This window comes from Tinamus guttatus, unplaced genomic scaffold (assembly GCF_059628265.1).
Source record: "Tinamus guttatus ecotype Peru unplaced genomic scaffold, ASM5962826v1 Tinamus_guttatus_pri_ptg001614l, whole genome shotgun sequence".
NCBI classification, from domain to species: domain Eukaryota; kingdom Metazoa; phylum Chordata; class Aves; order Tinamiformes; family Tinamidae; genus Tinamus; species Tinamus guttatus.
This window is the reverse complement of record NW_028290148.1, coordinates 1,435-24,187: the sequence shown is the minus strand read 5'-3', so window position 1 is coordinate 24,187 and position 22,753 is coordinate 1,435. Positions and strand designations below refer to the sequence as shown.

At 62.0% G+C, this 22,753-nt stretch overlaps 2 protein-coding genes across 2 annotated transcripts in view; one reads left to right on the top strand and one right to left on the bottom strand.

The window, feature by feature from the left end:
* The window catches only part of LOC104565928 (uncharacterized), a gene marked incomplete at its 3' end in the record, with an annotated part of 28,960 nt that extends 8,035 nt beyond the window's left edge, over positions 1-20,925 (top strand). Inside the window, 3 exon segments of the mRNA XM_088539374.1 lie at positions 14,975-15,324; positions 20,588-20,858; positions 20,860-20,925. Of these exon segments, the coding sequence (XP_088395500.1) occupies positions 14,975-15,324; positions 20,588-20,858; positions 20,860-20,925 (687 nt within the window).
* SH3BP5L (SH3 binding domain protein 5 like) lies at positions 409-7,859 on the bottom strand. Its single transcript, XM_088539377.1, has 6 exons — positions 7,662-7,859; positions 6,892-6,954; positions 6,595-6,723; positions 5,441-5,602; positions 3,516-3,689; positions 409-744 (listed from the first exon to the last, which is right to left on the bottom strand). The coding sequence occupies exons 1-6, from the start codon at positions 7,857-7,859 to the stop codon at positions 409-411; spliced, it is 1,062 nt and encodes a 353-aa protein (XP_088395503.1).
* Positions 20,926-22,753: the final 1,828 nt, after the last annotated feature.

Here is a 22,753-nt window from a genome sequence, read left to right as displayed (position 1 = left end):
CGGAGCCCATTCCCGGCACATCCGGCGCCTCCGGAGCCCATTCCCGGTGTCTCCGGGCGCTCCAGAGCCCATTCCCGGTGTCTACAGGGGCTCCAGAAGGCCATTCCTGGCCCATCCGGAGCCCATTCCCGGTGTCTCCGGACGCTCCGGAAGGCCATTCCCGGTGGCTCCGGGCGCTCCGGAAGGCCATTCCCGGCCCACCCGGCGCCTCCGGAGCCCATTCCCGGCATCTCCGGGCGCTCCAGAGCCCATTCCCGGTGTCTCCAGGGGCTCCAGAAGGCCATTCCCGGCATCTCCGGGCGCTCCGGAGCCCATTCCCGGCATCTCCGGGCGCTCCGGAAGGCCATTCCCGGCCCACCCGGCGCCTCCGGAGCCCATTCCCGGTGTCTCCGGAGCCCATTCCCGGCGCTAGAGGCTGACGCTCCGCTGGTGCCGGCAGCGGCGCCGCTCCGGCTCCTCGGCTCCGCGCAGGCTGGCGGCGTCTCCCATTCCCAACAGATGCTCCACGGAGTCGAACTTCTGCAGGTCGGACGCGATGGTCTGCAGGCTGAGCACGGAGGCGCCGGGAACGCCGGAATTCCCGCCGGGAGCGGCCTCGGCTCCCACCGGAGCGGCGCGGGGCCGGAGGCGGCGCCGCGCGTGGATCCGCTCGCTCAGGCGCTCCAGGCTCCGGAGCGCCGCGGAATAGCGGCTCTTGGCGGCCGCCGCGCGCCGCTCCAGCGCCAGCAGGCGGCCCTTGTGTTCCTGAGATTGGGAATGCCGGGAATGTCGGGAATGGGTGTGCGGAGCCCAATTCCCCCATGTATCCCAGTTCCCTGTATCCCTGTATCCCTCTTGGCGGCCGCCGCGCGCCGCTCCAGCGCCAGCAGGCGGCCCTTGTGTTCCTGCCATCGGGAATGCCGGGAATGTGTGTGCGGAGCCCGCTTCCCCCATGCATCCTGGTTCCCTGTTTCCTAATGGGAAAGGGGCTGCCAGGATCCCAGTTCCCTGTTTCCCAATAGGAAATGGGCTGCGGGGATCCTGGTTCCCTGTTTCCCAATGGAAAAGGGGCTTTGGGGATCCCAGTTCCCTGTTTCCCAATGGAAAAGGGGCTGTGGGGATCCCAGTTCCCTGTATCCCTGTATCCCTCTTGGCGGCCGCCGCGCGCCGCTCCAGCGCCAGCAGGCGGCCCTTGTGTTCCTGAGATTGGGAATGCCGGGAATGTCGGCAATGGGTGTGCGGGAAGGGCTGCGGGAGCCCACGACCCCCCTGTATCCCGGTTCCCTGTATCCCGGTATCCCTCTTGGCGGCCGCCGCGCGCCGCTCCAGCGCCAGCAGGCGGCCCTTGTGTTCCTGAGATTGGGAATGCCGGGAATGTCGGGAATGGGTGTGCGGGAATGGGTGTGCGGAGCCCGATTCCCCCATGCATCCCGGTTCCCTGTATCCCTGTATCCCTCTTGGCGGCCGTCGCCCGCCGCTCCAGCGCCAGCAGGCGGCCCTTGTGTTCCTGAGATTGGGAATGCCGGGAATGTCGGGAATGGGTGTGCGGGAATGGGTGTGCGGAGCCCGATTCCCCCATGCATCCCGGTTCCCTGTATCCCTGTATCCCTCTTGGCAGCCACCGCGCGCCGCTCCAGCGCCAGCAGGCGGCCCTTGTGTTCCTGAGGTTGGGAATGCCGGGAATGTCGGGAATGGGTGGGCGGGAATGGGTGTGCGGAGCCCGCTTCCCCCATGCATCCCGGTTCCCTGTTTCGTAATGGGAAAGGGGCTGCCAGGATCCCGGTTCCCTGTTTCCCAATGGAAAAGGGGCTGTGGGGATCCCTGTTCCCTGTATCCCTGTATCCCTGTATCCCTCTTGGCGGGCGCCGCGCGCCGCTCCAGCGCCAGCAGGCGGCCCTTGTGTTCCTGAGATTGGGAATGCCGGGAATGTCGGGAATGGGTGTGCGGAAATGGGTGTGCGGAGCCCGATTCCCCCATGCATCCCGGTTCCCTGTATCCCTGTATCCCTCTTGGCGGCCGCCGGGCGCCGCTCCAGCGCCAGCAGGCGGCCCTTGTGTTCCTGAGATTGGGAATGCCGGGAATGTCGGGAATGGGTGTGCGGGAAGGGCTGCGGGGAGCCCATGACCCCCCTGTATCCCGGTTCCCGGGTTCCTAATGGGAAAGGGGCTGCCAGGATCCCAGTTCCCTGTTTCCCAATGGAAAAGGGGCTGTGGGGATCCCAATTCCCTGTATCCCAATGGAAAAGGGGCTGCGGGGATCCCTGTTCCCTGTATCCCGGTATCCCTCTTGGCGGCCGCCGCGCGCCGCTCCAGCGCCAGCAGGCGGCCCTTGTGTTCCTGAGATTGGGAATGCCGGGAATGTCGGGAATGGGTGGGCGGAGCCCGCTTCCCCCATGCATCCCGGTTCCCTGTATCCCTGTATCCCTGTATCCCTCTTAGCGGCCGCCGCGCGCCGCTCCAGCGCCAGCAGGCGGCCCTTGTGTTCCTGAGATTGGGAATGCCGGGAATGCCGGGAATGGGTGTGCGGGAAGGGCTGCGGGGAGCCCATGACCCCCCTGTATCCCGGTTCCCGGGTTCCTAATGGGAAAGGGGCTGCGGGGATCCCGGTTCCCAATGGGAAAGGGGCTACGGGCATCCCGGTTCCCCCCTGCATCCCAGTTCCCTGTTTCCCAATGGAAAAGGGGCTGCGGGGACCCCGATCCCTGCCTGTATCCCGGTTCCTAATGGGAAAGGGCCTACAAGGCATCCCGATTTCCAGATTCCTAATGGGAAAGGGGTTGCGGGGATCCCGGTTCCCTGTTTCCCAATGGGAAAGGGGCTGTGGGGATCCCAGTTCCCTGTATCCCAATGGGAAAGGGGCTGCGGGGACTCCGATCCCTGCCTGTATCCCGGTTCCTAATGGGAAAGGGCCTACAGAGCATCCCAATTTCCAGATTTCTAATGGGAAAGGGACTGCAGAGATCCCAGTTCCCTGTTTCCTAACGGGAAAGGGGCTGCGGGGATCCCAGTTCCCTGTATCCTAATGGGAAAGGGCTACAGGGCATCTCCGTTCCCCCCTGCATCCCGGTTCCGTTTCCTAATGGGAAAGGGGCTGTGGGAATCCTGGTTCCCTGTTTCCCAATGGGAAAGGGGCTGCCGGGATCCCAGTTCCCCATGTCCCATTTCCAAAGGGAAAAGAAGCCGGGGCCATCCCAGTTCCTTCCTCCATCCCAGTTCCCCATGTCCCATTTCCAAAGGGAAAAGGAGCCGGGGCCATCCCAGTTCCTTCCTCCATCCCAGTTCCGTGTGTCCCATTTCCAATCGGGAAAGGACCCAGGGACATCCCAGTTCCCCCCTCCATCCCGCTTCCCGCCTCCATCCCCATTTCCCACCTCCCATTCCCACCCGGAAAAGCAGCCGGGATCATCCCGCTTCCCCCCTCCCTCCCGCTTCCCCTTTCCCATTCCCTCCTGCCAAAGCGGCCGGGAAAGGCACCCCCATCCGCCGGCATTCCCGACGGCATTCCTGCTCCGGCGGCATTCCCGGCGGCATTCCCACCTCCAGGACCTGGCCGAGCTGGGCCTTGAGCTCGAAGTAGGGGCGGCTTTTCCGGAGGAGCCTCCGCAGGGATTTCTGGAGCGCCTGGACCTGGGCCTCGGCTTCCCGGCAGCGCCGCGTCGCTCCGGCGTGTTCCCGCTCGGAGCGCAGCCGCTCCGCCTCCGCCTCGTTCACCTGCGGGAATACCAGGAATGCCGGGAATGCCGGAATGTGGGAATGGGGAAATGGGGGATCAGGGAGGGCCGCGTCGCTCCGGCGTGTTCCCGCTCGGAGCGCAGCCGCTCCGCCTCCGCCTCGTTCACCTGCGGGAACGCCGGGAATGCCGGAATGTGGGAATGGGGGAATGGCGGATCAGGGAGGGCCGCGTCGCTCCGGGAACGCCGGGAATGCCAGAAGGTGGGAATGGGGAGAGCGGGAATGGGGGATTTGGGAGGGCCGGGAGAATGGGAATGGGGAGAGCAGGAATGCCAGAATGTGGGAATGCCGGAATGGGGAGAGCGGGAATGCCGGAATGGGGAGAGCGGGAATGCCGGAATGGGGGAATGTGGGAATGGGGAGAGCGGGAATGCCGGGAATGCCGGAATGTGGGAATGGGGGAATGGCGGATCAGGGAGGGCCGCGTCGCTCCGGCGCGTTCCCGCTCGGAGCGCAGCCGCTCCGCCTCCGCCTCGTTCACCTGCGGGAACGCTGGGAATGCTGGAATGTGGGAATGGGGAGAGCGGGAATGCCGGAATGGGGGAATGGGGAGAGCGGGAATGCCGGAATGGGGGAATGGGGGAGAGCTGGAATGGGGGATTTGGGAGGGCCGGGAGAACGGGAATGGGGAGAGCAGGAATGCCAGAATGCGGGAATGGGGAGAGCGGGAATGCCGGAATGTGGGAATGGGGAGAGCGGGAATGCCGGAATGTGAGAATGGGGGAATGGGGAGAGTGGGAATGCCGGGAATGCCGGAATGTGGGAATGGGGATCAGGGAGGGCTGCGTCGCTCCGGCGTGTTCCCGCTCGGAGCGCAGCCGCTCCGCCTCCGCCTCGTTCACCTGCGGGAATGCCGGGAATGTGGGAATGTGGGAATGGGGAGAGTTGGGAGAGTGGGAATGCCGGAATGTGGGAATGGGGGAGAGTGGGAATGCCGGAATGTGGGAATGGGGGAGAGTGGGAATGCCAGAATGTGGGAATGGGGGATTGGGGAGCGCTGGGATCCCGGAATCAAGGGAACACGGAACTGGGGAGTGCCGGGATCCTGGAACCGCAGAAACCCGGAATGCCAGAATCCTGGAATTGCGGAAACCCGCAACCGTGGAACACCGGAATCCCAAAATCACGGAATCCCAGAACCGTGGAATCCTGGAACTCCAGGATCCCGGAGCCATGGAATCATGGAATTGTGCTACCCCAGGAACCCAGAATCCCGGGATCTCAGGACCGCAAAATCCTGGAATTCTGGAATCCCAGCTGCGGAATTCCAGAATTGTGGAAACCCAGAATCATGGGATCCCAGAATCCCAGAATGAAAAACCCCAGAATCCCACAATCCCAGAGCTCCAGAATGACAAAATCCCACAATCCCTGAATGACAAAATCCTAGAATTCCACAATCCCGGAATGGTTGAGGTTAGCAGGGATCTCTATGGAATACCTAGTCCCTAAGCTCTCCAAATCCTTCTTTTCCCACCTAAACAACCCCATTCCCTTAATCCTTGTTTATAAGAAACATTCCCAATTCCACCTAAACAACCCCATTCCTTCAATTTTTCCTTATAAGAGACATTCCCAATCCCGGGATCGGCTCCATCGCCAACGGCTCCCGCTTGTCCCAAATACCCCGGAATCGCGCCCGACATTCCCAGCGCAGCCCAATAAACAAACAGGGGGATATGGGGGGAATTCCCAAGGGGAATTCCGGGGGGGATTCCCGGCGTTCCCACCTTTCCGGTGGCGTGGTTGAGCATCTCCTGCCAGGTGGGATCCAGGCGGTTCCGCTGGGCCAGGACTCCCTGTTCCGCCACGGACACCATTTCCCGGGCGGCGCTGTGGAGGCTGACGGCGCGCTCGTACCGGAGCGCCGCGCGCTGCGTCTCCTGCTGCGCCTGCCGGAACGCCGGGAATTTTGGGATTTTTTGGGAATTCTGGGAAAATTTGGGAATTTTGGGAATTTTGGGGGAATTCTGGGAAAAATTGGGAAATTTGGGGGTTTTTTTGGAATTTTGGGATTTGGGGGGAATTCTGGGGATTTGGGGGATATTGGGGATTATGGGGACATTTGGGGGGATTCAGGGAAATTGGGGGGATTGGGGGGATTTGGGGGAATTTTGGGAATTGGGGGGATTTGGGGGAATTTGGGAAATTGGGGGGATTTGGGGGAATTTGGGAAATTGGGGGAAATTTGCGGGAATTTGGGAGAATTTGGGGAATTGGGGGGATCTGGGGGAATTGGGGGAATTGGAGGGATTTGGGGGGATTTGGGAAATTGGAGGGATTTGGGGGAATTTTGGGAAATTGGGGGGATTTGGGGGAATTTGGGAAATTGGGGGGATTTGGGGGAATTTGGGGGAATTTTGGGAATTGGGGGGATTTGGGGGAATTTGGGGAATTGGGGGGATTTGGGGGAATTTGGGGGATTTGGGGGAATTTGGGGAAATTTGGGGGAATTTGGGGATTTTCATAAATTTGGGGGAATTTCACGAAAGTAGGGGGAATTTGGGGATTGCTGTAAATTTGGGGGAATTTGGGGAAAGTTGGGGGAAAGTTGGGATTTCTATAAATTTGGGGGAATTTGGGGAAAGTTGGGGGAAATTTAGGATTTCTGTAAATTTGGGGATTTAGGGAAACTTGGGAATTTGGGGAATTTTGGGATATTTGGGGGACATTTGGAGGAATTTTGGGATATTTGGGGGACATTTGGGGGAATTTGGGGACATTTGGGGGAATTTGGGGGGAATTTCAGGAAAGTTGGGGGAATTTCAGGAAAGTTGGGGGAATTTCAGGAAAGTTGGGGGAATTTTAAGAATTCTGTAAATTTGGGAGAATTTCGGGAAGCGTGGGGGAATTTCGGGAATCCCGGGAATCCCGGGCTCATCACCTCCTTGGCCAAGCGCCGGGCCTCGTAGTAGGGCCGGGATTTTTCCACGCAGTTTCCCAGCTGGGAGCTCTGGGCATCCAACTTCCGGGCGGATTCCGAGAGGACGCGGCGGTACGCGGAGCGCGCTTCCTGCGGGAAAACGGCGGGAACGCTCGGGAAGCCGGGCAAAAAAACACCCGGAATAACCGGGAATGAGCCCAGAAACCGCCGCCGATGAGCGGGAATGGCCCCGGTGAGGGGGAATAGGAGGCGCCCGGAATGGGAATTCCGGCCGCGGGAATGGGAATTCCGGCTCACGTCCAGCTCCAGCTCCACGCGGTTGATCTCCTCGTTGGCCTCGTTGAGGCGCTCCAGCTCCTCCTGGGAAAAAGGGAGAGGATCCCAAGGGATATTCCGGCGGGATCCAGGAAAAGGGAGAGGATCCCAAGGGATATTCCGGCGGGATCCAGGAAAAGGGAGAGCATCCCAAGGGATATTCCGGCGGGATCCAGGAAAAGAGAGAGGATCCCAAGGGATATTCCGGCGGGATCCAGGAAAAGGGAGAGGATCCCAAGGGATATTCCGGCGGGATCCAGGAAAAGGGAGAGGATCCCAAGGGATATTCCGGCGGGATCCAGGAAAAGGGAGAGCATCCCAAGGGATATTCCGGCGGGATCCAGGAAAAGGGAGAGGATCCCAAGGGATATTCCGGCGGGATCCAGGAAAAGGGAGAGGATCCCAAGGGATATTCCGGCGGGATCCAGGAAAAGGGAGAGGATCCCAAGGGATATTCCGGCGGGATCCAGGAAAAGGGAGAGGATCCCAAGGGATATTCCGGCGGGATCCAGGAAAAGGGAGAGGATCCCAAGGGATATTCCGGCGGGATCCAGGAAAAGGGAGAGGATCCCAAGGGATATTCCGGCGGGATCCACAAAAAGGGAGAGGATCCCAAGGGATATTCCAGCGGGATCCAGGAAAAGGGAGAGGATCCCAAGGGATACTCCAGCGGGATCCAGGAAAAGGGAGAGGATCCCAAGGGATATTCCCGCGGGATCCGGAGGGGGATTCCCAAGCGGGAAGGCGCCCACCTGGATGCGGGGATCCAGCTCTTCCTCCTCTTCCTCCTCCTCCTCCTCCTCCTCCAGCCCTTCCTCGTTTTCCGGGGGGATTTTGGGATCTCGGCACCCGCCGGCGGCTCCGGCCTCATCCCGGTTTTCCGCTTGGAGCTGCCCCGGCGGCGTCTCCCGCCCTCCCGCCGCTTCCGCCCGCTGCTCCGCGTCTCCCATGGCGGAATTCCCAATCCGGAGCGGGGGGGGGGGGGGGGGGCACGGAGAGTGTCCCCCCCCCTTCAATCCCACCTCAGGGGGGCCCAGGCGTCCGGGCCGCCGCCGGAGGGGGGGGCCCCGCCGGAGCCATGCGGGATTCCGGATCCGGGAGCCGCGGAATTCCGGGATCCGGGAGCCGCTCGATCCGCCTGGATGGAGGGGCTGGGAAAACAACGGAGGGAAGCGGATTAGGGGGGGGACCCCCCCCCCAAAATGTGCCCCCCCATGGGCCCTATAAGACCCCCCCCTCAGACCCCTTTGCCCCCCCTCCAGGTCCCTATAACTCCTCTCCGGGCCCCTATAGACCCCCCCCCAGCGCCCTATGACCCCCCCCCAGTCTCTATAAACCCCCCCCCCTGGCCCCTATGGCCCCCCCCGGGCCCCTATAGACCCCCCTCAGACCCCTATAGGTCCCACCCAGGCCCCTATAGCCCCACCCCGGTCCCTATAGACCCCCCCTCAGGCCCCTATAGCCCCCCCCCCCAGGCCCCTATAGACCCCCCCCAGGCCCCTATAGACCCCCCCCAGGCCCCTATAGCCCCCTGAGACCCCTATAGACTCCCCCCCCCGGTCCCTATAGACCCCCCTCAGACCCCTATAGCCCCCCCCCAGGCCCTATAGCCCCTCCTAGGCCCCTATAGACCCCCCCGGCCCCTATAGACCCCCCCAGGCCCTATAGACCCCCCGGCCCCTATAACCCCCCTGGTCCCTATAACTCCCCCCCCCCCGGGCCCTATAGACCCCCCGGCCCCTATAAGCCCCCCCCTAGGTCCCTATAGCCCCTCCCGGGGCCCCTATAGCCCCCCTAGGCCCTATGCCCCCCCCCCGGCCCCTATAGACCCCCCCGCCCCAGGCCCCTATAGCCCCCCCCCCCGGCCCTATAGCCCCTCCCAGATCCCTAAGAATCCCCAGGCCCCTATAGCCCCCCTCAGATCCCTATAGACTCCCCCCACCCCGGTCCCTATGGCCCCTCCCAGGCCCCTAGAGACCCCCCCCCAGCCCCCTATAGCCCCCCCAGCTCCTCAATGCCCCAAATGCCCCCCCCTAAAATTACCTCCTGTCCCTTTAAATCCCCCCCCCCACCCCTCCGATACCCCCCATAACCGCCCCCCCCCCACCGGATCCTGCCCCTCCTGCCCCCCTCCCCCGCCCCCTCCTGCCCCTCCTGCCCCCCCCCCGCCCCATGTCCCCCCCCCCGACCCCCCCTATCTCCCCCCCCCCTCCCGGACCCCCCCCCCCGTTACCTCCCGGCTCCGCCGAAGCCGCTCGGCGGCCGCCAACCCCCCCCCCACCCTCCCCGCTACCACCAACAACTCCCGCCGCCCCGGCCGGAAGCGGAAGCGGCGCCACCGCCTTCCCCCCTCCTCCGTACGCAATGGCGGCGCCCAGCGCCGCCACCACCACAGCGCCTCCCAATGGGAAATTAACTTAATTAATTAAATTTAAATAATTTATTAATTTAATTAATTTATTAGCGTCGCGGCTTTCCCGCCGCCCGCTCCGGCCCCTTCCCCCTCGCCACGAGGCCGGCAAATGGCGGAGCCTCTTCCCCCCTGGGCGCCGCCATCTTGTTTTACGGCTCTGGCCCGGCGCCTTCAAGATGGCGGCCGGACTGTTCCACACGCGGCCTGGGGCGGGGGGGGGTTGGACGAAACCATTTAGTGACGTAAACGCTGCAAAAACGCGCGGATTCCGGCAAAAACCTCCCCTTTTCCCCCCAAATAAACGTGCGCGTGTCTCTATGTTAAATACGGTCTCCATCCTAGTCCTGGTCCTGGTCCTAAACCCCATCGTGATCCTGGTGCTGGTCCCGATCCCAGTCCCAACCCGGCTCCTGTCAGCCCCATCTCCACGTCCTTCCAATGGATCATCCAGGCTCCGTCCCTGGATTTTCCTGGGCCTGGATTGGACAAAACCCTGAGCAGGAGGATGGGCTGGGTTGGGTTGAGTTGGGTTGGGATGAGTTGGGTTGGATTGGATTGGATTAGATTGGGTTGAGTTGGATTGGATTGAGTTGGGTTGGATTGAGTTGGGTTGGATTGAGTTGGGTTGGGTTGAGTTGAGTTGGATTGAGTTGAGTTGGGTTGGATTGAGTTGGGTTGGGTTGAGTTGGGTTGGGTTGAGTTGAGTTGAGTTCTGTTGGGTTGGGATGGATTGGGTTGGATTGAGTTGGGCTGAGATGAATTGGATTGGGATGAGTTCGGTTGGATTGGGTTGGATTGGATTGAATTGAGTTGGATTGCATTGAGTTGGATTGGATTGAGTTGGGTTGGGTTGGGTTGGGATGAGTTGGTTTGGGGTGGGATGAGTTGGGTTGGATTGCATTGGATTGGGTTGGATTGGATTGCATTGGATTGGGTTGGACTGGATTGGGTTGGATTGAGTTGGGTTGAGATGAATTGGATTGGGATGAGTTCGATTGGATTGGGTTGGATTGGATTGAATTGAGTTGGATTGGGTTGAGTTGGATTGGATTGAGTTGGGTTGGATTGGGATGAGTTGGTTTGGGGTGGGATGAGTTGGATTGCATTGGATTGGATTGGATTGAGTTGGGTTGGATTGCATTGGATTGGGTTGGATTAGGATGGGATGAGTTGTGTTGGATTGCATTTGGATTGGATTGGATTGGGTTGGATTGGATTGGATTGGATTGCATTGGATTGAGTTGGGTTGGATTGGATTGGGATGGGATGGGATGGGATGAGTTGTGTTGGATTGGGTTGGATTGGATTGAGTTGGGTTGGGCACCTCCTGCCGTCCCTTCCCAGCCGGATTTCCCAGTCCGGGATGGCCGGGAAGGGCTGGGAGGAGCAGCCGGAGCGACCGACAGAGCCGGAGGAGCAGCCACGGGCCGGCCCATGGCCAAGGGCTGCCCCGGCTCCGAGGAGGATCCCGGCTCCGATCCCGGCTCCGAGGAGGATCCCGGCTCCGATCCCAGCTCCAATCCCAGCTCCAAGGAGGATCCCAGCCCCAATCCCAGCTCCAATCCCAGCTGCGAGGAGCATCCCGGCTCCGATCCCAGCTCCGAGGAGGATCCCAGCTCCAATCCCAGCTCCGAGGAGCATCCCAGCTCCAATCCCAGCTCCAAGGAGCATCCCAGCTCCAATCCCAGCTCCGAGGAGGATGCCAGCTCCAATCCCTATTCCAATTCCAGCTCCAAAACCCGTTTCAATCCCAGCTCCATCCCAGCTCCATCTCCAGCTCCAATCCCTATTCCAATCCCAGCTCCATCTCCAGCTCCAATCCCCATTCCAATTCCAGCTCCATCCCAGCTCCATTCCAGCTCCAATCCCTATTCCAATGCCAGCTCCATTCCAGCTCCATCGCTATTCCAATTCAAGTTCCATCCCAGCCCCAATCTCAGCTCCAATCCCTATTCCACTCCCAGCTCCATCCCAGCCCCAATCCCTATTCCAATACCTATTCTAATCCGTATTCTAATTCCAGCTCCATCCTAGCTCCATCCCTATTCCAACCCCTATTCCAATCCCATCTCCATCCCAGCCCCAATCCCTATTCCAATCCCAGCTTCAATCCCAGCTGCATCCCAGCTCCAATCCCTATTCCAATCCCATCTCATCCCTATTCCAATCCCTATTCCAAACCCTATTCCAATCCCAGCTCCAATCCCTATTCCAATCCCATCTCCATCCCTATTCCAATCCCTATTCCAAACCCTATTCCAATCCCAGCTCCATCCAGCCCCAATCCCTATTGCAATACCTATTCTAATCCCTATTTCAATCCCAGCTTCATCCAGCTCCATCCCTATTCCAATCCCTATTCCACTCCAGCTCCATCCCAGCCCCAATCCCTATTCCAATCCCTATTCCAATCCCTATTCCCATCCCTATTCCAATCCCTATTCCAATCCCAGCTCCATCCCTATTCCAATCCCTATTCCAACCCCTATTCCAATCCCTATTCCAATCCCTATTCCAAACCCAGCTCCATCCCAGCTCCAATCCCTATTCCAATCCCTATTCCAATCCCATCTCCATCCCTATTCCAATCCCTATTCCAATCCCAGCTCCATCCCAGCTCCATCCCTATTCCAATCCCTATTCCCATCCCTATTCCAATCCCTATTCCAAACCCAGCTCCATCCCAGCTCCAATCCCTATTCCAATCCCTATTCCAATCCCTATTCCAATCCCTATTCCAATCCCAGCTCCATCCCAGCTCCATCCCTATTCCCATCCCTATTCCAATCCCAGCTCCATCCCTATTCCAATCCCTATTCCAATCCCAGCTCCATCCCAGCTCCCATCCCTATTCCAATCCCTATTCCAATCCCAGCTCCATCCCAGCTCCAATCCCTATTCCAATCCCTATTCCAATCCCTATTCCAATCCCAGCTCCATCCCAGCTCCATCCCTATTCCCATCCCTATTCCAATCCCTATCCCAATCCCTATTCCAATCCCTATTCCCATCCCTATTCCAATCCCTATTCCAATCCCAGCTCCATCCCAGCTCCAATCCCTATTCCAATCCCTATTCGAATCCCTATTCCAACCCCTATTCCAATCCCAGCTCCATCCCTATTCCAATCCCAGCTCCATCCCAGCTCCATCCCATCTCCATCCCTATTCCAATCCCTATTCCCATCCCTATTCCAATCCCTATTCCAACCCCAGCTCCATCCCTATTCCAATCCCAGCTCCAATCCCTATTCCAATCCCTATTCCAACCCCTATTCCAATCCCTATTCCAATCCCTATTCCAATCCCAGCTCCATCCCAGCTCCAATCCCTATTCCAATCCCTATTCCAATCCCTATTCCCATCCCTATTCCCATCCCTATTCCAATCCCATCTCCATCCCTATTCCAATCCCTATTCCCATCCCTATTCCAATCCCTATTCCAACCCCTATTCCAATCCCTATTTCCATCCCTATTCCCATCCCTATTCCAATCCCTATTCCCATCCCTATTCCCATCCCTATTCCCATCCCTATTCCAATCCCTATTCCAATCCCGGCTCCATCCCTATTCCAATCCCTATTCCCATCCCTATTCCAATCCCTATTCCAACCCCAGCTCCATCCCCGCTTCCCCCCCCCCCCGCCCTTCCCTCCCCCCGCCGCATCCCGCGGCCACCGGGATCGGCCCCGGGGCCACCGGGAAGGGCGGGGGGGGGGGGCGGGAACGGGGGGGGGGGTCACCGGGAATGGGGGGGGGTCCTCCCCGCCCCCCCCGCCGGTTCCCCCCCCCTCCCGGTCACCGGGGGGGGCGGCACTTCCTGGGTCAGCGGCGGCTCCCGCATCCGGCGGCCCCGGGGCTGCGGCAGCCGCCGGGAACGGACCGGGATCGGGATCGGAACCGGGATCGGGAGCGGGATCGGAACCGGGAGCGGAACCGGGAGCGGAACCGGGAGCGGAACCGGCGGGAAGGGACCGGGATCGGAGCCGGGAGCGGAGCCGCCAGGAACGCGCAGGGATCGGGATCGGAGCCGCCGGGAAGGGACCGGGTCGGGATCGGAGCCGCCGGGAAGGGGCCGGGATCGGAACCGGGATCGGAGCCGCCGGGGAGGAACCAGGATCGGAACCGCCGGGAAGGGACCGGGAGCGCCGGGAAGGAACCGGGTCGGGAGCGGAGGCGCCGGGGAGGAACCGGGTCCGGGATCGGAACCGCCGGGGAGGAACCGGGGCCGGGAAGGAACCGGGACCGGGATCGGAACCGCCGGGAAGGGGCCGGGCCGGCACCGGAGCCGCCGGGCAGCGCGGAGCAGCCGGTTCCGATCCCGGTGCCGCCTCCCGCAGAGCCGGGAGCTGCCGGTTCCGATCCCGGTTCTGATCCCGATCCCGGTGCCGGTGCCGCCTCTTTGCAGAGCCGGGAGCTGCCGGTTCCGATCCCGGTTCCGATCCCGATCCCGGTGCCGGTGCCGCCTCTTTGCAGAGCCGGGAGCTGCCGGTTCCGATCCCGATCCCGGTGCCGGTGCCGCCTCTTTGCAGAGCCGGGAGCTGCCGGTTCCGATCCCGGTTCCGATCCCGATCCCGGTGCCGGTGCCGCCTCCCCGCGGAGCCGCCGGGCAGCGCCCGGTCCCGGTCCCGGTTCTGAACCCGTTGCGGGGGGGGGGGCATCCCGGCTCCGGGGGTCCCGGTTCCGGCTCCGGATCCAGCCCCATTCCCGGCTCCGGCAGCACCGGCTCCGTCCCTGGTCCCGATCCCGATCCCGGTCCCGGTCCGGCAGCGCCTCCCCGGGACCGCGACGCTCCGGCCGGGCTGGATCCTCCTTCCCGGTTCCGAGACCGGAGTGGCGCCGGAGCGGAATTCCCTGCCCCATTCCCGGCGCCATGCAGGAGAGCTACGAGGCCCTGATCCTGCTGGGTGAGCATTCCCGGTATTCCCGGTATTCCCACCCTTCCCGGCATTCCCGGTATTCCCGACATTCCCGCCTTTCCCAGCCGGATCATCCCGCGTTCACCCGGTGCCGGAGCTGCCTTTTCCCGGCCATTTCCGGGGTTCCTTTCCGTGCGGATAGAGGTTAAAACCGGAGCGAGCGTTCCCGCCGGGATAACGGGAAAGGCCGGGAATGGGGCTGGCTGCCACGCGCTTCCTTGCCGGTTCCAGCCGGGAAGCGCGTCGGGATCCTCGACATCCCCTTCAATTATCCCTGGAAATACGGGCACGGATGGATCCGTCCGTGCCCGCATCCGTGTTTTCCTTCGGAGCAGATTTCCCGATCCCGAAGCCCAACGTCATCTCCCGGCTGGAGCTGGAGGAGGAGCTGGGGGTGCCGGATCCCAACGATTCCAAGGAATGGCAGATCCTGCGCGTGGCCCCCACAGGTGAGCCCGGAGCATCCCGGTTTTCCAGCCGCTTCCCGGGAAGCGATTCCCGGCTGACGATCCCGGCGCTCCGGCAGATGACGAGGAAGCCGAGGAGGAGGCTCCGGAGCGGGAAGCGGCCGAGACTCCGGAGCTGCATTTGATGGGAAGAGCCGAGAGCGCCGTGCGGCGGAGCCCGGAGCCGGGCGAGCGCCTTCCGGATTGGGAATTCCGCCCGGACTCGGAGGAGCCCAAAAGCGGCCGCCGGAGCTTCCGGAGCCGCCGGCGCCCGCACGGATCCGAGAAGCCCTACAAATGCCTGGAATGCGGCAAGGGCTTCACCCGCAGCTCCAACCGCAACGCCCACCGGCGCCTGCACCGGAATGCCGGCGCCCGGAATTCCGAGCCCGTCCGGCGCCGCCGGGGCCGCCCGGGAGAGCGGCCGTTTTCCTGCTCCGAGTGCGGAAAAGCCTTCAGCTACAGCTCGGCCTTCGCCAAGCACCGCCGGAGCCACGCGGCTCCGGAGGCTCCGGAGGCGCCGGCGTTCCCGGCGCGGCGCCGGCGTTCCGGCCCGGCTCCGCACCAGTGTCCCGAGTGCGGAAAGGCCTTCGCGGCCGCCGCCGCCCTCCTGCGGCACCAGCGGCTCCATCTGGGATAGGGAGCGGGATAGGGAAAAGGGGGGATCCCAGCGGGAACGGGCGCTGCTTCCCGGGGGAATTCCCATTGGGAAGGATGGAGCCGGGGGGGGGCTCTGCGGGGCAGTGGCCGGTGCTGGGAAAGGCGGATGCTCCGTCCGGATGCTCCATCCGGATGCTCCATCCGGATGCGCCTTCGGGATGCTCCATTTGGATGCACCTTCTGGATGCACCTTCGGGATGCTCCATTTGGATGCACTTTCCGGATGCACCTTTGGGATGCTCCATCCGGATGCGCCTTCGGGATGCTCCATCTGGATGCACTTTCTGGATATACCGTCCGGATGCATCTTCGGGATGCTCCATCCGGATGCTCCATTTGGATGCACTTTCCGGATGCACCTTTGGGATGCTCCATCTGGATGCATCTTCGGGATGCTCCATCCGGATGCGCCTTCGGGATGCTCCATTTGGATGCACTTTCCGGATGCACCTTTGGGATGCTCCATCCGGATGCGCCTTCGGGATGCTCCATCTGGATGCACTTTCTGGATGTACCGTCCGGATGCATCTTCGGGATGCTCCATCCGGATGCTCCATTTGGATGCACTTTCCGGATGCACCTTTGGGATGCTCCATCGGGATGCACCTTCGGGATGCTCCATCTGGATGCACTTTCTGGATGTACCGTCCGGATGCATCTTCGGGATGCTCCATTCGGATGCGCCTTCGGGATGCTCCATCCGGATGCATCGTCTGGATGCATCTTCGGGATGCTCCATCCGGATGCTCCGTTTGGATGCACCGTCCGGATGCTCCATCCGGATGCGCCTTTGGGATGCACTGTCCGGATGCACTTTCTGGATGCACCTTTGGGATGCTCCGTCCGGATGCTCCATCTGGATGCACCATTTGGATGCACCTTCCAGGTGCATTTTCCAGATGTTCCTTCCAGATGCACTTTCCGGATGCACCTTCTGGATTCATCATCCGGATGCGCCATCCAGATGCTTCTGGATGCACATTCCGGGTGCATTTTCCAGATGTTTCTTCTGGATGCACCATCCGGATGCACCTTCCAGGTGCTCCATCCGGATGCACCTTCCGGATCCTTCTGGATGCACCATCCGGATGCACCATTTGGATGCACCTTCCGGGTGCTCCATCCGGATGCACCTTCCGGATGCACCGCCTGGATGCACCTTCCAGATCCTTATGGATGCGCCATCCGGATGCACCTTCCAGATGTTCCCTCTGGATGCACCATCCGGATGCACCTTCCGGATGTTCCCTCTGGATGCACCATCCGGATGCATCTTCCGGATGCAAATCCCAGCCGGAGCGGCGATCCTGGGAACCGGAGCAGTGTCGGAACAGCCGGACTTTTCCATCCCGCTCCCAAGAAGCAGGAGCCGGAGGGGGATCCCGCTCCGGATGCCGCTTCCCGGCGGGATTGGGATGCGGCTCCATGGGGGATTTTGGGGGGATTTGGGGCTTTTCGGGGGGTTCTTTGTCCGTTTTTCCGTGTGGTTTTGGGAAAAGCCGGAGCCGAAGCACGCGGCTCCGCCGTTCCCTGCATGAGCATCCCGGATCCCGGATCCTCCGGAGGCTCCGGCGTTCCGGCCGCTTCCCCGCGGGATTAAAGAGGGATTTGTGCCGTTGCCTCCGTGTTGCCCTTTCCTGGCCTCAAATGTCTTGGGAAAATCCGGGCGGCCACCGGGAAGCCCTGGGAATGCAGAGTGGGAATCCCGCATCTCAGAGCGGGAATTCTGCATCCCAGAGTGGGAATTTTCCATCCCAGAGCAGGAATCCTGCACCCCCGAGCAGGAATCCCTCATCCCTAAGCAGGAATCCTGCACCCCAGAGTGGGAATTCTGCATTCCAGGCTGGGAATCTTGTATCCCAAAGCAGGAATCCTGCATCCCGGGGCGGGAATTCTGCATCCCGGAGTGGGAATCCCCCATCCTGGGGTGGGAATCCCACACCCCGGAGCAGGAATCCTGTATCCCAGAGTGGGGATTCTGCATCCCAGGGTGGGAATCTTGTATCCCAAAGCAGGAATCCTCCATTCTGGAGCAGGAATTCTGCATGCCATTGTGGGAATTCAGTATTTTGGAGCAGGAATCCCGCATTGCGGAGCAGGAATTCTCCATCCCGGGGTGGGAATTCTGCATCCTGGAGCAGGAATCTTGCATCCTGGGGTGGGAATCCTGTATCCCGGAGCGGGAATCCTGCACCCCAAAGCGGGAATCTTTCATTCCAGAGCAGGAATCCCACATCCCGGGGTTGGAATCCCGCATCCCAGAGGAGGAATCCTGCATTGCAGAGCAGGAATTCTGCATCCCAGGATGAGACTCTTCCATCCCAGAGCAGGAATTCTGTATCCCAGAGTGGGGATTCTGCATCCCAGAGTGGGAATCTTGTATCCCAGAGCAGGATCCTACATCCCGGGGTGGGAATCCCGCACCCTGGAGCAGGAATCTTGCATCCCAGAGCAGGAATCCCCCATCCCGGAGCAGGAATCCCGCATCCCATAGCGGGAATCCCCCATCCCATAGCGGGAATCCTGTATCCCATAGCGGGAATTCCGTATCCCGGAGCAGGAATCCCGTATCCCATAGCGGGAATCACATATCCCATAGCGGGAATCCCCCATCCCATAACGGGAATCCCACATCCCATAGCGGGAATCCCGCATCCCGCGTTGGGAATCCCGCATCCCGGAGCAGGAATCCCGTATCCCAGAGCGGGAATCCCAGAGCAGGAATCCCATATCCTGTATCGGGAATTCCGCATCCCATAGTGGGAATCCCGTATCCCATAGCGGGAATCCCCTATCCCATAGCGGGAATCCCCCATCCCGGAGCAGGAATCCCGTATCCCATAGGAGGAATCCCGCATCCCGGAGCAGGAATCCCGTATCCCAGAGCGGGAATCCCAGAGCAGGAATCCCATATCCTGTATTGGGAATCCCGCATCCCATAGCGGGAATCCCGCATCCCATAGTGGGAATCCTGTATCCCATAGCGGGAATCCCGTATCCCATAGCGGGAATCCCCCATCCCGGAGCAGGAATCCCGTATCCCATAGCAGGAATCCCCCATCCCAGAGCGGGAATCCCGTATCCCAGAGCGGGAATCCCGCATCCCGGGTTGGGAATCCCGCATCCCGGAGCAGGAAGCCGCTCCCGGTGGGAGGGGGGGAGGGGGGCGGGGTCCTCCCGCCTTCCCGGGAATCCCGGGAATTTTCCCGCCTTTTCCGCCCCGCGCGGGGGGTCCCGGGGGAGGGGGCGGCGGTTTCGCTTCCGGGTCGGGCGGCGCCGCCGCCTCCTCCATTGTCCGCGCGGAGCCGGAGCCGGCGGCGGCCGCGGGGCCCGGGCGGGACCGGACCGGAACCGGAACCGGGAGCAGAACCGGGAGCAGGACCGGAACCGGGAGCAGAACCGGGACCGGGATCGGGACCGACCGGCAGCGACCGGGACCGACCAGAACCGGGACTGGGACCGGGACCAACCAGGACTGACCGGGACCAGAACCAGGAGCGGGAGCGGGAGCGGGAGCAGGACCGGAACCGGGAGCAGAACCGGGACCGGGATCGGGACCGACCGGCAGCGACCGGGACCGAGCAGAACCGGGACTGGGACCGGGACCAACCAGGACTGACCGGGACCAGAACCGGGAGCGGGAGCGGGAGCAGGACCGGAACCGGGACTGGGAGCGGGACCAGAACCGGGACCGACCGGCAGCAACCGGGACCAACCGGGACCGACCGGCAGCGACCGGGACCAACTGGAACCGGGAGCGGGACCAGAACCAACCAGGACCGACCGGGACTGGGACCAGAATCGGAACCGGGACTGGGAGCAGGACCGGAACCAGGAGCGGGAGTGGGACCAGAACTGGGACCGGGACCGGGACCGACCGGCAGCGACCGGCACCAACCGGGACCAACCGGGACCAGGAGCAGAACCGGGACTGGGAGCGGGACCAGAACCGGGACCAACTGGCAGCAACTGGGACCCGACCGGGACCGACCGGGACCGGGACCGGGACCAGGACCAACCAGGACCGACCGGGACTAAGACCAGAACCGGGACTGGCACCAGGACCAGGACCAGAACCGGAACCGGGACCGACTGGAACTGACCAGGTCTGACCAGCACTGGGGACTGGGACCAGGACCGACCGGGACCGACCGGGACTAGGACCAGAACCGGAACCAGCAGCGACTGGGGCGGCACCGAGCGGGACCGAACCCGGAACCAACCAGGACCAACCGGAACCGGCACCGGGACCAGAGCCGGACCCGGAGCAGGGAGGGACGGATCCCGATCCGGGTCCTCATCCCGGTCCCAGTCCAGAGCGGAACCGCAGGGGGGAGAGCCCAGTCCTGGTTCTGGTTCTGGTCCTGGGTGAAGCCAAATCCTGGTCTCGATCCCAATCCTAGTCCAAATTCCGGTCCCAATCCCGGTCTGAATCCCAATCCCAATCCCGGTCTGAATCCCAATTCCAATCCCAATCCCAATCCTGGTCCCAAATCCAATCCCGGTCCCAATCCTAGTCCCAATCCCAAAACCAATCCTGAGCCCAATCTGAATCCCGGTCCCAATCCCAATCCTGGTCCCAATCCCAGTCCGAATCCCAATCCCGGTCCCAGTCCCAATCCCAATCCTGGTCCCAAACCCAATCCCGGTCCCAATCCCATAGCCAGAGCAGGGAGATCCCCATCCCAGCCCTGGCAAAGTCCAATCCCGGTTCCGATCCCGATCCCGGTCGCGCCCCGTGTCCATCCCAGCGCATCCCGGCCCCCCTCCCCATCCGCATCCCGGCTCCGCGGAACGCCGGGATGTCCCCGAAACGCCCCCGGGCGGGCGCGGAGCAGCGCCCGGATCCGGCTCCGAATCCGGTTCCGGTTCCGACGCGGGGCCGGGGCGGCCGCAAGCGGAAGGACCCGGCGATCCGGCCGCTCCCGGCGGCCGCTCCGGAGCCTCCGGAGCCTCCCAGCATCTGCGTGGAATGCGGGAAGAGCTTCCCGCGCCGCTCCGAGCTCGCGTCCCACCGGCGCCGCCACGGCGGCTGCCGCGACTGCGGGAAGAGCCTGGCCGGAACCACCGGATCATCCGGAACCATCGGAACCACCGGATCATCCGGATCCGCCCGGATGCGCTCCAAGGACTCCCCGGGAACGGCCAAATGCATCGACTGCGGGAAGAGCTTCGCCAAGGCGCCGCGGCGCAAGAAGCCGGTCCCGGTCCCGGCGGTCCCGGTTCCGAAGGCGCCGCCGGAGCTTCCCAACACGTGCGCCGAGTGTTGGCAGAGCTTCAGCCAGAACTCGGACCTGGTGAAGCACATGCGGATCCACACGGGGGAGAAGCCCTACGAGTGCCCCCATTGCGGCAAGTGCTTCAACGTGAGCTCCAACCTCATCCGGCACCGGCGCATCCACACCGGGGAGAAGCCCTACGGATGCGGCGAGTGCGGGAAGAGCTTCACCGACAAGTCGACGCTCACGCAGCACCGGCGGATCCACACCGGGGAGAAGCCGTACGCGTGCGGGCCACTGCGGGAAGAGCTTCAGCCGCAGCTCCCACCACAAGCGGCACCAGCGCACGCACGGGGCGGTCGGAGCGGCCGGAGCGGCCGGCGGAGCCGCCTTTCTGCCGCTCTGGCCCTACCCGGGACAGGGATGTTAGGGGTGTTCTTCATGTAGGGTGTTGGCGTGCGGGTGTAGCTGGAAATAGAGGAGGTGGAGCGAGTGTTTTGGTGCTGGTTCTTTGCGTCGTTGGGGAGGGATCCAGCGCTCATAGAGTCCCCATTGAGTCCCAATTGAGTCCCCATTCACTACCCGTTGAGACTCCGTTGAGTCCCCATTGACTCCCCATTGAGTCTCCATTGACTCCCATTGAATCTCCATTGACTCCCATTGACACCCCATTGACTCCCTATTGAGTCCCCATTGAGTCCCCATTGATGCCCCATTGAGTCCCCGTTGAGTCCCTGTTGAGTCCCCATTGAGTCTCCATTGAGTCCCCATTGACTCCCCATTGACTCCCATGGGTCCCCATTGACTCCCCATTGGGTCCCCATTGACTTCCCATTGAGTCTCCATTGTCTCCCCATTGAAGCCCCATTGAGTCCCCATTGACTCCCATGGGTGCCCGTTCCCAGCCCATCCAGCTCCCACCACAAGCGGCACCAGCGCACGCACGGGGCGGTCGGAGCGGCCGGAGCGGCCGGCGGAGCCGCCTTCCTGCCGCTCTGGCCCTACCCGGGACAGGGCTGTTAGGGGGTTGTTGTGGGGTGTTGTTGGCGCGCGGGTGTAGCTGGAAATAGAGGAGGCACCAGGGTCTTCGTGTTGGTTCTTTGCGCCGTTGGGGAGGGACACCCAGCGCCCATTGAGACCCCATTGAGTCCCCATTGAGTCCCCGTTGAGTCCCCGTTGAGTCCCCATTGACACCCAGTTGAGTCCCCATTGAGTCCCCATTGACTCCCCATTGACTCCCCATCGAGTCTCCATTGAGTCCCCATTGAGTCTCCATTGAGTCCCAATTGATGCCCCATTGACTCCCTATTGAGTCCCCATTGACACCCCATTGAGTCCCCATTGAGTCCCCGTTGAGTCTCCATTGAGTCCCCATTGAGTCCCCATTGACTCCCCATTGGGTCTCCATTGACTCCCTATCGAGTCCCCATTCACTCCCCATTGACTCCCATTGAGTCCCCATTGACTCCATGGGTGCCCGTTCCCGGCCCGTCCAGCTCCCACCACAAGCGGCACCAGCGCACGCACGGGGCGGTCGGAGCGGCCGGCGGAGCCGCCTTCCTGCCGCTCTGGCCCTACCCGGGACAGGGATGTTAGGGGGTTGTTGTGGGGTGTTGTTGGCGCGCGGGTGTAGCTGGAAATAGAGGAGGCACCAGGATCTTCGTGTTGCTTCTTTGCGCCGTTGGGGAGGGACCAGCGCCCCATTGAGTCCCCATTGAGTCTCTATTGAGTCCCCATTGAGTCCCCGTTGAGTCCCCATTGAGTCCCCATTGAGTCCCCATTGACGCCCATTACTCCCTATTGAGTCCCCATTGACTCCCCATTGACTCCCCATTGAGTCTCCATTGAGTCCCTATTGAGTCCCCATTGACTCCCCATTGACTCCCCATTGAGTCTCCATTGACTCCCATTGACACCCCATTGACTCCCATTGACGCCCCCGTTGAGTCCCCATTGACACCCCGTTGAGTCCCCATTGACTCCCATTGAGTCCCCATTGACTCCCATGGGTGCCCGTTCCCGGCCCGTCCAGCTCCCACCACAAGCGGCACCAGCGCACGCACGGGGCGGTCGGAGCGGCCGGAGCGGCCGCCGGAGCCGCCTTCCTGCCGCTCTGGCCCTACCCGGGACAGGGCTGTTAGGGGGTTGTTGTGGGGTGTTGTTGTTGTGGGGTGTTGTTGGCATGC

Excerpts from the sequence above, each read along its gene's own strand:
- SH3BP5L (XM_088539377.1), bottom strand. The coding sequence starts at position 7,859 with ATGGGAGACGCGGAGCAGCGGGCGGAAGCGGCGGGAGGGCGGGAGACG. Across the intron at positions 5,603-6,594 it reads CCCGGCGCTTGGCCAAGGAG|GCGCAGCAGGAGACGCAGCG; the intron begins GTGATGAGCCCG and ends GCGTTCCGGCAG. Across the intron at positions 745-3,515 it reads AGCTCGGCCAGGTCCTGGAG|GAACACAAGGGCCGCCTGCT; the intron begins GTGGGAATGCCG and ends TCCCAATCTCAG.